The following is a 15,198-nucleotide window of genomic DNA, read 5'->3' as shown; positions in this document are numbered from 1 at the left end:
TTCTTCGGTAATCTCATCCCCTGCTCTTCCCCGTAGCCCTGCAAATTCTTTTCCTGCAAGTATTTAAAGTTGGGCCGAATGGCCCGTTTCTGTGCTGTTAATTCTATGCACTTGATTTTGCAATGTAATAATAAAATATTAATAACCCTGGGTTGCCATTTTGGCAGTGGGTTGGGTGAATGTTTGTCTCAGTAACAGTTCGACCCTAACTGTGACTTGCCCTGCAGAATATCAAGCGAAACATAGCATGCAGTGTAGATTAGAAACTGTACTTGCTTTACACTGAGCGCAATTGACTATTATATATTCTGCGTTATGCATTTTTAAAAATGCCTGTTATAAATCCACCATTATATAATTTGGGTACAATTTTACAACACTCAGTGTAAGAAGGCTTTGTGTTCGATATAGATTTGCGTTCCTGTAAGGTGATATTGAAAAGTTTGCAGGCCGCAGTCTCGTCTCCGAACCGCAATGACCGTCTGCTTTGCTCTTGCCTCCACAGTCCAGTGGGGTTTACCGACGGTGTCGGCAGCGGGTGTTATCGGGATGCTGAGTGCCGTGGTCGCCAGTATTATCGAGTCCATCGGCGATTATTATGCCTGTGCCAGGTTGTCCTGTGCTCCACCCCCGCCAGTTCACGCAATCAACAGGTACGGAAACATAGCCAGTCCGCGCAGGAAACGCTCCGTCACTGAGTGTGGGTTAGCTCCTCCCTCCCTCCCTCCCTCCCTCTCTTTTGCCCGCCCTCCCTCCCTCCCCGTTCACCCTCCCCTCCCTCCCTTTCTCCCGCCCTAACTCCCTCCCTTTCTCCCGCCCCCTCTCTCGCTCGCCCCCTCTCTCGCTCGCCCCCTCTCTCGCTCGCCCCCTCGCTCGCCCCCTCTCTCGCTCGCCCCCTCTCTCGCTCGCCCCCTCTCTCGCTCGCCCCCTCTCTCGCTCGCCCCCTCTCTCGCTCGCCCCCTCTCTCGCCCGCCCCCTCTCTCGCCCGCCCCCCTCTCTCGCCCGCCCCCTCTCTCGCCCGCCCCCTCTCTCGCCCGCCCCCTCTCTCGCCCGCCCCCTCGCTCGCCCGCCCCCTCGCTCGCCCGCCCCTCTCGCTCGCCCGCCCCCTCTCTCGCTCGCCCGCCCCCTCTCTCGCTCGCCCGCCCCCTCTCTCGCTCGCCCGCCCCCTCTCTCGCTCGCCCCGCCCCCTCTCTCGCTCGCCCGCCCCCTCGCTCGCTCGCCCGCCCCCTCGCTCGCTCGCCCGCCCCCCTCGCTCGCTCGCCCGCCCCCTCGCTCGCTCGCCCGCCCCCCTCGCTCGCTCGCCCGCCCCCTCGCTCGCTCGCCCCGCCCCCTCGCTCGCTCGCCCGCCCCCTCGCTCGCTCGCCCGCCCCCCTCGCTCGCTCGCCCGCCCCCCTCGCTCGCTCGCCCGCCCCCTCGCTCGCTCGCCCGCCCCCTCGCTCGCTCGCCCGCCCCCTCTCTCGCTCGCCCGCCCCCCTCTCTCGCTCGCCCGCCCCCTCTCTCGCTCGCCCGCCCCCTCTCTCGCTCGCCCGCCCCCTCTCTCGCTCGCCCGCCCCCTCTCTCGCTCGCCCGCCCCCTCTCTCGCTCGCCCGCCCCCTCTCGCTCGCCCGCCCCCTCTCTCGCTCGCCCGCCCCCTCTCTCGCTCGCCCGCCCCCCTCTCTCGCTCGCCCGCCCTCTCGCTCGCCCGCCCCCTCGCTCGCCCGCCCCCTCGCTCGCCCGCCCCCTCGCTCGCCCGCCCCCTCGCCCGCCCCCTCGCCCGCCCGCCCCCTCGCTCGCCCGCCCGCCCCCTCGCTCGCCCGCCCCCTCGCTCGCCCGCCCGCATGTGTATTTCTGTCTCTCCCTGTCTTTTATGTCTCTAATTGGGCACATAATGTAAATGTATTGAATTGGAAATGTTCCATTAGTTGCCCGTGGCGATGGTGACTCGGCCATCAATGACTCTCCTTTCTCCGCACGTAATGAGCACACACTGTCCTCAGCACTTGGCTCACTTAGTCTGACCGTGGTTGCCATGGCATCACCTTGCTGATAAGGCTTTGTGATTCGATGAAGATCTTCGGAAAGCATCTGTCGCGCACTCTGCACATCGATCGAGGCGGAAGTGAGCGAGCAGTGCCGGCTTTTATCAGGAGAGTTCACTCGCACTGTCCTTGAGGGCTCAATGGGTGCGTGACCCAGAACCCGAGGGATGGGGGGGGATTGGGGGCGGCCATGTTCCCAGCTAGATACGTAGATCTCGAGACACTGACACTAACCGATCATCTTGTTCTGATTAGCATTTCGTCAACAATGAGGCGAACAGCCCTTTCTAAACCCCCACAAAGCCCACAACATTTAAACCAGCCTGTTAGAAATATACATGCGAGTGGGGACTGGGTTATCTCGGGTGGGCGGGGGGGGGGGAGTAGGGGGCAGATAGCCATAGCTGGGGCCAAACAGTAAGCTGGGTCTCGGGGTGACGGGGGTAAACAGTAAGCTGGGTCTCGGGGTGACGGGGGTAAACAGTAAGCTGGGTCTCAGGGTGACGGGGCCAAACAGCAAGCTGGGTCTCGGGGTGACGGGGGTAAACAGCAAGCTGGGTCTCGGTGACGGGGGTAAAGAGTAAGCTGGGTCTCGGTGACGGGGGTAAAGAGTAAGCTGGGTCTCAAGGTGACGGGGGTAAACAGTAAGCTGGGTCTCAGGGTGACGAGGGTAAACAGTAAGCTGGGGTGACGGGGGTAAACAGTAAGCTGGGTCTCGGGGTGACGGGGGTAAAGAGTAAGCTGGGTCTCGGTGACGGGGGTAAAGAGTAAGCTGGGTCTCAGGGTGACTGGGGTAAACAGTAAGCTGGGTCTCGGGGTGACGGGGGTAAACAGTAAGCTGGGTCTCAGGGTGACGGGGCCAAACAGTAAGCTGGGTCTCAGGGTGACGGGGGTAAACAGTAAGCTGGGTCTCAGGGTGACGGGGGGTAAACAGTAAGCTGGGTCTCAGGGTGACGGGGGTAAACAGTAAGCTGGGTCTCAGGGTGACGGGGGGTAAACAGTAAGCTGGGTCTCGGGGTGACGGGGGTAAACAGTAAGCTGGGTCTCAGGGTGACGGGGCCAAACAGTAAGCTGGGTCTCAGGGTGACGGGGGTAAACAGTAAGCTGGGTCTCAGGGTGACGGGGGGTAAACAGTAAGCTGGGTCTCAGGGTGACGGGGGTAAACAGTAAGCTGGGTCTCAGGGTGACGGGGGGTAAACAGTAAGCTGGGTCTCAGGGTGACGGGGGTAAACAGTAAGCTGGGTCTCAGGGTGATGGGGGGTAAACAGTAAGCTGGGTCTCAGGGTGACGGGGGTAAACAGTAAGCTGGGTCTCAGGGTGATGGGGGGTAAACAGTAAGCTGGGTCTCAGGGTGAAGGGGGTAAACAGTAAGCTGGGTCTCAGGGTGACGGGGGTAAACAGTAAGCTGGGTCTCGGTGACGGGGGTAAACAGTAAGCTGGGTCTCGGTGACGGGGGTAAACAGTAAGCTGGGTCTCGGTGACGGGGGTAAACAGTAAGCTGGGTCTCGGGGTGACGGGGGTAAACAGTAAGCTGGGTCTCGGTGACGGGGGTAAACAGTAAGCTGGGTCTCGGTGACGGGGGTAAACAGTAAGCTGGGTCTCGGTGAAGGGGGTGGACAGATAGCGAAGGCTTGGGGTGCACACAACAACCTGTATTTATATAGCGCCTTTAACGTAGTAAAACGTCCCAAGGCGCTTCACAGGAGTGTTATCAAACAAAATTTGACACGAGCCACATATTAAGACCATGCTTGGTCAAAGAGGTAGGTTTTAAGGAGCATCTTAAAGGTGGAGAGAGAGGTGGAGAGGTTTACATAAGAAATAGGAGCAGGAGCAGGTCATTCGGCCCCTCGAGCCTGACCCGCCATTCAACAAGATCATGGCTGATCTGATCTTGGCCTCAACTCCACTTCCCTGCCCGCTCCCCATAACCCTTGATTCCCTTACCGTTCAAAAATCTGTTTATCAGGGAGAGAATACCAGAGCTCAGGGCCCAGGCAGCTGAAGGCACGGCCGCCAATGGTGGAGCGATTAAAATCGGCGATGCTCAAGAGGCCAGAATTGGAGGAGCGCAGAGATCTTGGGGGAGGGTTGTGGGGCTGGAGGAGGTTACAGAGATGGGGAGGGGCGAGGCCGTGGAGGGATCTGAAAACAAGGATGAGAATTTTAAAACCATGTGTTACTCAACCAGGAGCTAATGTAGATCAGCGAGCACAGGGGTGATGGGTGAACGGGACTTGGTGCGAGTTAGAACACGGGCCGCAGAGTCTTTAGGATCACCTCAAGTTTATGGAGGATGGAAGATGGGAGGCCTTACAGTTATGTTAAAAGCAGCCACTCCCCCACCGCCCCCTCAGTAATCCCGTGAGTTCTTGCAAAGGCTTTTGGTTCTGTACAAGCCTTTGCACAGCTGACCATGTCCTTTTAGTGACTGCACACTGCGGTGAATTGGAAGATTTTTTCCTGCGCTCAATGGAACAAGAATTGGGCGTGTTCTACCTCAGGATGCCCAGGCAGTGGTGGTGTTGAAAGTAACCACCGCTTTGCCCCGCCACACCCCTCCCAATGGATTAATGCCGCACCTTGGTGCTACTGAGTCATAAAGACCAGGCCGGGTCAGCCGCTGTCTGTCCTGAATCGTCCCATTCGAGCGACGGGTGAAGGTTACGATTAACCTCTGCGACACCCACCCCCCTGCCGGGGATCGGAAGGAAACGGCAAATTCAGCCATGGATTCCCGCTCCCGATTGTTGCCCAGAAATTCCTGTGGGGCGAAAAAAAGGCGCAGATCTTAACGGAGGACCGGATTGGGGCTCAGCGGTGATGCCTACCACAGTCAAATTGCCTGGGCCAACTGGGGTTAGAGGTGCCAATGGAACAGTACCCCAGTGTGATTTAGGAGAGATATGGGGGGGGCGAGGACATTTATTTTTTTGTCGTCCCCCTCAATATCCAAGCGGTTGAGATTGTTTACCTTCAATATTTCTTTGTTGAAAGGGGCATCATGATTGAAGGCCTGTCCTGTGTCCTGGATGGACTGTTCGGCACAGGGAATGGATCAACCTCCTCCAGCCCCAACATCGGAGTGCTGGGAATCACAAAGGTAGGACTGGAACTCGCTGCGAGCCTGACTTTTACGATGGGAGAGTCCCCTTTAATTAAACTTGTTCAAATACTCCTTTATAAAGCAGAGTGTCCCTCTCATTACGCAAGATTACACGAAATATACGGCACAGAAACGGGCCATTCGGCCCAACCAGTCCATGCCGGCGTTTATGCTCCACTCGAACCTCCTCCCGTCTTTCCTCATCGCACTCAATCAGCATAACCCTCTATTCCCGTCTCCCCTCATGTGCTTGTCTAGCCTCATGTGTCAGCTGTGGCTCAGTGGGTAGCACCCTTGCCTCTGAGTCAGAAGGTTGTGGGTTCAAGTCCCGCTCCAGAGACTTGAGCACAAAAATCTAGGCTGACACTCCCAGTGCAGGACTGAGGGAGTGCTGCACTGTCGGAGGTGCTGTCTTTTGGATGAGACGTTAAACCGAGGCCCCCGTCTGCCCCCTCAGGTGGACATAAAAGATCCCATGGCCACTATTTCGAAGAAGAGCAAGGGAGTTGTCCCTGGTGTCCCGGCCAATATTTATCCCTCAACCAACATAACAAAAACAGATGATCTGGTCATTATCACATTTCTGATTGTGGGAGCTTGCTGTGCACAAATTGGCTGCCGCGTTTCCCACATTACAACAGTGACTACACTTCAAAAGTACTTCATTGACTAAAGCGCTTTGAGACGTCCGGTGGTCGTGAAAGGCGCTATATAAATGCAAGTCTATCTTTTTTCTCCCCTAAATGCATCTATACTATTCACTTCAACCACTCCCTGTGGTAGCGAGTTCCACATTCTCACCACTCTCTGGGTAAAGAAGTTTCTTCTGAATTCCCTATTGGATTTCTTGGTGACTATTTTATATTGATGGCCTCTAGTTATGCTCTTCCCCACATGTGGAAACATTCTCTCTGTATCCACTCTATCAAAGCCTTTCATAATTTTAAAGACCTCTATTAGGTCGCTTCTCAGCCTTCTCTTTTCAAGAGAAAAGAGACCCAGCCTCTTCATCCTCGCATTTCTGGTATCATTCTTGCAAATCTCTTTTGCACCCTCTCCAGTGCCTCTACATCCTTTTTATAATATGGCGACCAGAACTGTACACAGTAGTCCAAATGTGGTCTAACCAAGGTTCGATGCTGCGGTTCTCCCGCAGAATCGTCTCCAATAGTTTCTCCGGGAGCTCTATTCTTTGGCATCAAATCCCACGTGGTGCCCACTTTTGGACGGCAATTTATCCACAGTGTCGTTCGGTATTTAAATCGCCTATCTTCGCTCCCACGCAAGAGTTGCGTGTGGATTGAATTACCAGGTGAAGCATGCCTTCCTAACCCCAACTCCGGTCCTTAACCGTACTAATCCACGACCACTGGTGCGGCCTGTCCTTGGCTGATCCTTTGCCCACTGTTTGCATCATTCAGATCTATCTAGACACTGTTTGCTGGTCGACATAAGCACCAAGCTAATAGGCGCTCGCTGTTCCCTGGAGGATCTGACCAAGGAGTTGTCCTATTTGGAAATCATTTTATGTTGGAGATTGGTCCTGTTTTTTAAAAATTAAAGTTCCCTGTTTATTTCCCACTTTGGTTTTGTTTGTTCCTGTGTTTTAAAAGGTCTGTGTTGTGCTCCCGTCACGGTCGAGCAGTCAAACAGAAGTTGCTGGCCAGGAGGTTTCTAAGAGGAATGCCAGAGTAGCGCAAGGGCAATTCTATCCCTGATTCTTGCACGCTCCATTTGGGGACTGTCCTGAGCCCTGCAGAGTCTCTCAGCCACTTGACCACCATTGAGATAGCGTTCCAACCTGCTGTCCTACCACGTCTTGAGAGATTCTGGACTTGGCCACTGGTGAGGTGCGGGACTGACCATCCACTCTGGGATGTCTCTAGGTCGCTCCTCCACTTGTGTCGCCCCATTGGATATACCCCCACAGATTGGAAAAGTGGGCGTGCAGAAAAACCCCAGGACCTAATCGATGTCCTGCCAACCTGTACCATAGGGTGCGGAGGTGCCAAAGTCTTGCCCTTCTCACCCACCGTCAATGGGCTAAATTCTCTGAAGGGTGATGAATAATCTGTCTATATCTGAAAGATCTGATGGACTTCTCTCTGATTGACTGTCATTTAAACCCGCCTCCACCACCACAAACATGAGTTGGGATGAGCTGCTGACCTTCAGCCCTCTGAGGAACCACGGCACTATTTCCGCACCAACGTCCAAAACCCAAGAAGATCCTAATTGTTAACGTGTTTATTCCAATAATAGACAGAGGAGACATTCTGGCAATCCCAGGATTCATTTCATAAGTAGCATCCACTCCCTCCAGTAAAGAAGTCTTGCTCCAATTATATAGGGCCTTGGTGAGAGCACACCTGGAGTATTGTGTACAGCTTTGGTCTCCTTACCTAAGGAAGGATATACTGGCCATAGAGGGAGTGTAGTGAAGGTTCACGAGATTGATTCCTGGGATGGCGGGACTGTTGTATGAGAAGAGATTGAGTAAACTAGGATGAGAGGGGATCTCATTGAAGCATACAAAATGATTACAGGGCTTGATAGGATGGATGCTGGGAGAATGTTTCCCTTGGCTGGGGCGTCTAGAACCAGGGGCCACAGCCTCAAGATAAAGGGTAGGCCATTCAGGACTGAGATGAGAAGAAATTTCTTCACACACACGGTGGTGAATCTTTGGAATTCTCTACCCCAGAGGGCTGTGGAGGCTCAGTCATTGGGTATATTCAAAACAGAAGTGGATAGATTTCTGACTAGTAAGGGCATCAAGGGATATGGCGATAGGGCCGGTGAATGGAGTTGAGGCAGAAGATCAGCCATGATCTCATTGAATGGCGGAGCAGGCTCGAGGGGCCGAATGGCCGACTCCTGCTCCTATTTCTTATGTTCTTATAGCAGCCATCTTGAAAATCCCCTTTGCTTGGGATTTGAGTGTTGTCAGCTGGGAGGAACCCATTATTCTGCAGTGAAACCTGTAAACTCCAAAGAAGATACAAAGAGTGACGGCGAGGTAAAGACCCTCTGGTCCACCGAGTCTGTCCCACACAATTACCATACCTTGCGTATCACAACATCTACGCTCCACCCCACCCGAAACCATGTGATCTCCTGGGCGAGGCGAAAAACCAGATTTTTTAAAACCCAGGCCAATTTGGGGGGAAAAAATCTGGGGAATTCCTCTCCGACACATCCAGGCGATGGAAACGAGTCCAGGAGATCATTCTGGCCCTGAATTCCCCGCCAGTGCCGACCTTTTGTAAGAGGCGATCTCCGCCCCGGCCAGAAACAGGTCCAGCTCCCCCTAGAAGGAATTCAGCGAGTCCGCGTCCACCACACGAGACGGCAGCCTATTCCACAGGTCCGCTATTCTCTGGGAGAAGAACCACCTCCTGACATCGAACCTGGATCTTATGCAACTTAAAAATTGTGACCCCTGGTCCTCCCCAACCTATTTAATTGAAACAAACTCTCAACTGGAAAACAATCTATTCCCTTCATTATCTTAAAAACCTCAATCAGATCCCCTCTAGGTCTACACTTCTCTAAAGTGCAGAGTCCCAGCTCTTTTAGCCTATCTTGATAACTAAGATGCTTTAGACTGGGAATTAGTCCAGTGGCTCCTCCTCTGCACCCTCTCCAAAGCCTCACTATCACCCGCCATGTAAGGAGACGAAAACTGGACCCAGTAATCCAAGTGTGGCCCCTGACTAAGGTCTTGTACCAGGACAAAACAGCACATCTCGTCTTGTACTCAGTTGTCCAATGGATACATCCCAACACCATATTTGCTCAAGCTATCACTTATGGCATTGCTCATGGACCTTTAACAATGTACGCACTAGAATGCCCAAATCTCTTTCTATCTACCATCTTCAATGCCTTTCCTTGAAGGGTGTATGAATGTTGAGCATTTGCCCTGCCCACATGCATAACACTGCACTTATCTAAGTTATGCATCATTTTCCAGTCTTGAGTCCAATCTCCCAACACATTACGATCTGCCTGAAGCAGCCGAGCATCGTCTACAGTCCTCGCACGCGCACAGATCTTGCCCCCACCACCTACATCCAGATCAATAATAAACAGACACTTATTGAGACCCAAATAACTGACATGGTCGAATATACAAGAGGCACTCTGAAACCACGGACACTCGCAAATTACGGACTACGAGCAGCCTTCAATGCACCAAGCACCTTTTACAACTTGGAACATGCAGGTCAGCGTGAGTGGGTTTTGTGAAAGAAACGGTTTTGGTGGATTGGGGAGCTTCTTACCCATCATCCACAGCGGCAGAGAAACCGCTCTATATCTGGCATTGAATGCTCGCGCGGCTCTGTCCCAGGGATAGAGCGGTTTCTCTACCGCTATGGATGCTGGGTAAAGAACCCCCCATTGGACTGAACATTTTTACAGTACACACAATGACCATTGTTTTAATAAGGATGGCTGATGCCAGCTCCTAAGGTGTCCATCATTTACAAGTTTTTTACTATATATTGGAACACATCTCCCTCAGAGTTTAGTTCTCCGGTTCTTGGCTCATTATTTATAAATAACTGGTGTTAAGAGTCCGTAATCTCAAACTATTGCCAACCAGGAGCTGCAGTATATCCATCTGAACCAAGTGTTGGTTCCCTGCTGGGGCGACACCAGACTCTCATAAATAGGCTTCCAAATCTGGGTCTGCCCTTGATCTCGGGCACAGGCACGATGGGCCGAATGGCCGTCTTCTGTGCTGTATCATTCGATCTCCCGGTTTTTTGAAGAAGCGATGCGGCTGCTTGGAGTGTGCACGGTTGGTGAAAGCACTCTTCACTGACACTGCGCTGATAACCCTCGTTTCCTCTTGGTTTTCTAGGTGGGGAGCAGGAGGGTGATACAGTACGGAGCTGCAATGATGCTTCTGCTGGGGACCGTCGGAAAATTCAGCGCACTCTTTGCGTCGCTCCCAGACCCAGTCCTCGGAGCGCTGTTTTGCACTTTATTTGGTACGTTGGTACTGTTTTTTTTAATATTTAGTCTCTGGGCTGTCTTCTGATGTCGGGGGAGCGGGTCTGTGTGCCATCGAGGGTTAATGGCTCAGCTCTAATCCCACATGTTGGGAAGTACCGAAACCTGCCGTTACATGACCGAGATGGTACTAATGTATGTTACAGCGTCAGTAGACCATGGGCAGGATTTTCATTGGGCCGTGGAGGCGTGTGGGGGGTTAAAATCCCAAAATGGGGGGGCACGACCCCATCCCGCCCCCAACCCGTCTCCATGCCAGTTTCAAAGGAGGCGGATACCCGACCTGTGCTGGGACCCGCCTCCTAATCCCTATTTTCATTCTTGAAGTGTGGGATTCCCGACTGCTCCAAACCACGCCAAGTTAGCGAGGCGGGCCGTCGGGCTGAAGGGCTTGGAGGGGTTGAGATATCCGGTGTTCAGGTGAGTGATGGGTGCATGAGTGCAGAGGTAAGTGTGTTTGGTCTGTGTAAAGTGTTTAAAGAAGTTTTACTTACCTTTACAGCCTTCCTCCCTTCAGGTCTCGGGAGTCCCTCATCTCACCGGCACAGAAAGCAGAATGGCCGCGAGCTGTCACAAATTACAGCATTCAGCTTTCTGTTCCAGAGAGATCTCTAAATCATCCTGAGAGGAAGGAATTAACTTGGAGTACAGATTGTCAGTGTTTGATAGCTTCAAACAGCTGTGAAACGCTGATATTTCATCTGTCAAAAGGTCTTGACAGATGAAAGATCAATCTGTGATGTCACCTGTTGCCGGGTGGCTCTTAATTGGCCTGCTGAGCCCGCTGGGTGGGCTCAACAACGTCAATCAAGTCAAAATCGCGTGGGTTGGCCACAACTCGATGGAGGCAGGACGACAACCCCGAAAGTTGTAGTCCCGCCTCCAATGAAAATCCAGCCCCATGTGTCAGTAATACCCAACACTGTGCTACAGAGACAATCAAAAGTAGGTAGTGACTTACAGGAGGGCAATAGAAGGCAGGTAATGATCTCCCTTTAGGGCAATAGAAGGCAGGTAATGATCTACATTTAGGGCAATAGAAGGCAGGTAATGGCCAACGAGGCTGAAATTCAATCAAGTAATGTGATGTAAGTAACCTATTAAAACCCAATCGATTGTTACAGCTGTAGGCCTTGAGGTGAGTGAGATTGCCTCAGCTCATTGCTGGATTGTGCATCCTTTGTGAGACATGGCCCGTAGTTTACTGTGTAAGTTTTTTTTTAAACTGATGAGCAGAGACCGATGGTGTAGCCAAGGCGCTGGAGAGATGGTGCATGACGTGATTTAGCCACACCGTCAGCACATCCATTCAGTCCTAATCGAACTTTGCCAGCTTGGTCCAGTTCGTCGTGCGTCAGAAGGTTGTGGTCTGAGCCCAGTGCCAGAAGATTGAGTTTGTAATCTAGGCTGACGCTGCGGAGAGGTACTGAGGGAGCGCTGCACCATCGGAGGGGCAGTACTGAGGGAGCGCTGCACTGTCGGCGGGTCAGTACTGAGGGAGCGCTGCACTGTCGGCGGGTCAGTACTGAGGGAGCGCTGCACTGTCAGAGGGGCAGTACTGAGGGAGCACCGCACTGTCGGAGGGGCAGTACTGAGGGAACACTGCGCTGTCGGAGGGACTGTACTGAGGGAACAGTGCATTGTCGGAGGGGCAGTAATGAGGGAACACTGCGCTGTCGGAGGGGCAGTACTGAAGGAATACTTCATTGTTGGTGGGACTGTACTGAGGGAGCGCCGCACGGTTGGAGGGGCAGTACTGAGGGAGCGCTGCACTGTCGGAGGGGCAGTACTGTGAGAGCGCTGCACTGTCGGAGGGGCAGTACTGAGGGAGCGCCGCACTGTCGGTGGGTCAGTACTGAGGGAGCGCTGCACTGTCGGAGGGTCAGTACTGAGGGAGCGCTGCACTGTCGGAGGGGCAGTACTGAGGGAATGCTGCACTGTCGGAGGGGCAGTACTGAGGGAGCGTGCACCATTGGAGGGGCAGTACTGAGGGAGCGCCGCAATGTCGGAGGGGCAGTACTGAGGGAGCGCCGCACTGTCGGAGGGGCAGTTCTGAGGGAGCGCTGCACTGACGGAGGGGCAGTATTGAGGGAGCGCCGCACTGTAGAGGTTCTGTCCTTCAGATGAAATATGGAACCAAGAGCCGGACTGCCGGTTTTGGTGATCCAGGTGGACATTCAAGACCCTATGGCATTAGCTGAAGGAGATCAGGAACTTCTCCTGGCGTTGTGGGCAACATTGCTCTCGACGAACACCACCAAAAACAGATGAACCGGTTCATTCACTTGATTGCTGTTTGTGGGATCTTGCTGTGCACAGAATGGCTGCCGTGTTTACCTGCATAGAAACAATCACCGCCAGTTCAGCAGCTCATTATTTATTTGTGAGGTTTTGCTGCGATGAGACTTTTGTGTAAATGGGTTTTGTGATGGTCTGTTCCACCTCTCTCCGCAGGGATGATTACAGCTGTCGGATTGTCCAACCTGCAGTTTGTTGACCTCAATTCATCTCGGAACCTCTTTGTCCTCGGATTTTCCATCTTCTTCGGACTAATGCTGCCCAGTTACTTGAAACAGAACCCCCTTGTCACAGGTAGGTGTGCACTATGCAAGGAGCTCCATTCTGTAGCTACAAGCTGATCTTAATGAAACACATAAGATTCTGAGGGGGCTTGACAGGGTGGACGCTGAGAGGATGTTTCCCCTCGTGGGGGTATCTAGAACTAGGGGGCATAGTTTCAGAATAAGGGGTCGCCCATGTCGTGAATCTTACCATTCATGTAGAAATGACTCATGAGATAACACTGGGTGGCCAGCTGGTGGCGCCGTCCAAGGAAAGTATAAATACTCGGGCGTGGGCCCAGCTTGCTCAGGATGTTTCTGTAACCAGGAATTAGTGATGTAACTAGAAACTCCTGGTTGTGAAACAGTTGATTAAAGCCTTGTTTTACACTCAAACCAAGTGCTTAGTAGTTTTCTTACATCAGCCCATTTAAGACGGAGGTGAGGAGGAATTTCTTCAGAGGGTGGTGAATCTTTGGAATTCTCTACCCCAGAGAGCTGTGGAGGCGGAGTCATTGAATATATTCAAGGCAGTGATTGACAGACATTTGAACTACAGGGGAGTCGAGGGGTGTGGGGAGAGAGCGGGAAAGTGGTGTTGAGGCCAAGATTGGATCAGCCATGATCTTATTGAATGGCGGAGCAGGCTCGAGGGACCGAATGGCCGACTCCTGCTCCTGTTTCTTATGTTCTTATAACACATTGTACAATCGATTCACGAGCTGGTATAGATTGGGGCCAGTGAGGGGTGTCCAGGGACATCCATCCCATTCCACAACATTTCCCTGCCCATGAGCCGGCACAGGCACGATGGGCCGAATGGCCTCCTCCTGTGCTGTGGAGGAATCTGTTTTCTCCCCCAAGTTACTTACAATGATGCTGGAGTGTCTACAACTAGGGGGCATAGTCTAAGGATAAGGGGCCGGCCATTTAAGACCGAGATAAGGAGGAATTTCTTCACTGAGGGTTGGGAATCTTTGGAATTCGCTGCCTCAGAGGGCTGTGAATGCTGAGTCTTTGAGTATATTCAAGACTGAGAACGATAGATTTTTGGACTCTAGGGAAATCGAGGGATATGGAGAAAGTGGAGTCGAGGTCGATGATCAGCCATGATCTTATTGAATGGTGGAGCAGGCTCGAGAGGTCGTATGGCCGACTCCTGCTCTTAGTTCTTATGGTCTTATACTATCAAGCTCCCAACTGCCTATTCTTGGGCCCTACATTCACCACAATACCAGCTCAGCCACTCCCTCTCCTTCACCTTTGATGCCCTTGTACCCAGTAAAATCCTTCCTGTCTCACATCCTGCCCCATCTTAGGATTACATAGGATATACGGCACAGAAAGAGGCCATTCGGCCCAACCAGTCCATGCCGGCGTTTATGCTCCACTCGAGCTTCCTCCCGTCTTTCCTCATCTAAATCTATCAGCATAACCCTCTATTCCCTTCTCCCTCATATGTTTGTCCAGCCTCCCTTTAAATGCATCGATACTATTCGCCTCAACCACTCCCTGTGGTGGCGAGTTCCACATTCTCACCACCCGCTGGGTAAAAGAAGTTTCTTCTGAATTCCCTATTGGATTTCTTGGTGACTATCTTATATTGACGGCCTCTAGTTTTGCTCTTCCCGCAAGTGGAAACACTCTCTCTGTATCCACTCTATCAAAACCTTTCATGATTTTAAAGACCTCTATTCAGTCACCCCTCCGCCTTTTTTCAAGAGAAAAGAGACCCAGTCTGTTCATCCTTTCCTGATATTTATACCCTCGCATTTCTGGTATCATCCTTGTAAACCTTCTCTGCACCCTCTCCAGTGCCTCTCTATGCTTTTTACAATATGGCGACCAGAACTGTACGTAGTATCTAAGTGTGATCTAACCAAGGTTCAATACAGGTTTAACATAACTTCCCTACTTTTCAATTCTATCCCTCTAGAAATAAACCCTAGTGCTTGGTTTGATTTTTTAATGGCCTTTCTAACCTGTGTCGCTACTTTTAGTGATTTGTGTATTTGTACTCCGAGATCCCTTCGCTCCTCTACCCCACCTAGACTCGCACCCTCCAAGTGATAAGTGACCTCCCTATTCTTCCTACCAATATGTAATACCTCACATTTATCGGTGTTAAACTTCATTTGCCAATTATTTGCCCATCCTGCAAGTTTATTAATGTCTTCCTGTAACTTGTTGCAGTCCTCCTCGGTATTGACTATCTCCCCCAATTTGGTGTCATCCGCAAATGTAGAAATTGTGTTTTTGATTCCAAGGTCTAAATCGTTGATGTAAATTGTGAACAGCAGTGGTCCCAGCACTGATCCTTCGTTCTCACAAGTCCACAGGTGCACATCTGGTTTGGCCATCCATCGCTACATCTGGTTGGACCACCATCGGGCCTCGCTCTTGTCTGCCTAAACTGCTCGCTGCTCCAGGACAATGCCGGAGAGCAAAGATAACCCCAGCTTCTCTTCTCCACGACTAAATTTCTCCTTGA

General features: G+C 52.3%; 1 protein-coding gene across 1 annotated transcript in view; it reads left to right on the top strand.

Moving 5' to 3' along the window:
* slc23a2 (solute carrier family 23 member 2) overlaps positions 1 to 15,198 on the top strand; it is an 86,908-nt gene that overhangs the window by 56,914 nt on the left and 14,796 nt on the right. The window contains exons 11-14 of the mRNA XM_085970955.1: positions 506 to 653; positions 5,016 to 5,121; positions 9,995 to 10,124; positions 12,601 to 12,738. Of these exons, the coding sequence (XP_085827081.1) occupies positions 506 to 653; positions 5,016 to 5,121; positions 9,995 to 10,124; positions 12,601 to 12,738 (522 nt within the window). The remainder of the gene's footprint in view (positions 1 to 505; positions 654 to 5,015; positions 5,122 to 9,994; positions 10,125 to 12,600; positions 12,739 to 15,198) is intronic.

Source organism: Somniosus microcephalus, chromosome 30 (assembly GCF_052327205.1).
Source record: "Somniosus microcephalus isolate GS21.2 chromosome 30, FLI_Smic_1.0, whole genome shotgun sequence".
NCBI lineage: Eukaryota > Metazoa > Chordata > Chondrichthyes > Squaliformes > Somniosidae > Somniosus > Somniosus microcephalus.
The sequence above is the reverse complement of the archived record's forward strand: the minus strand, read 5'-3'. Positions and strand labels throughout refer to the sequence as shown.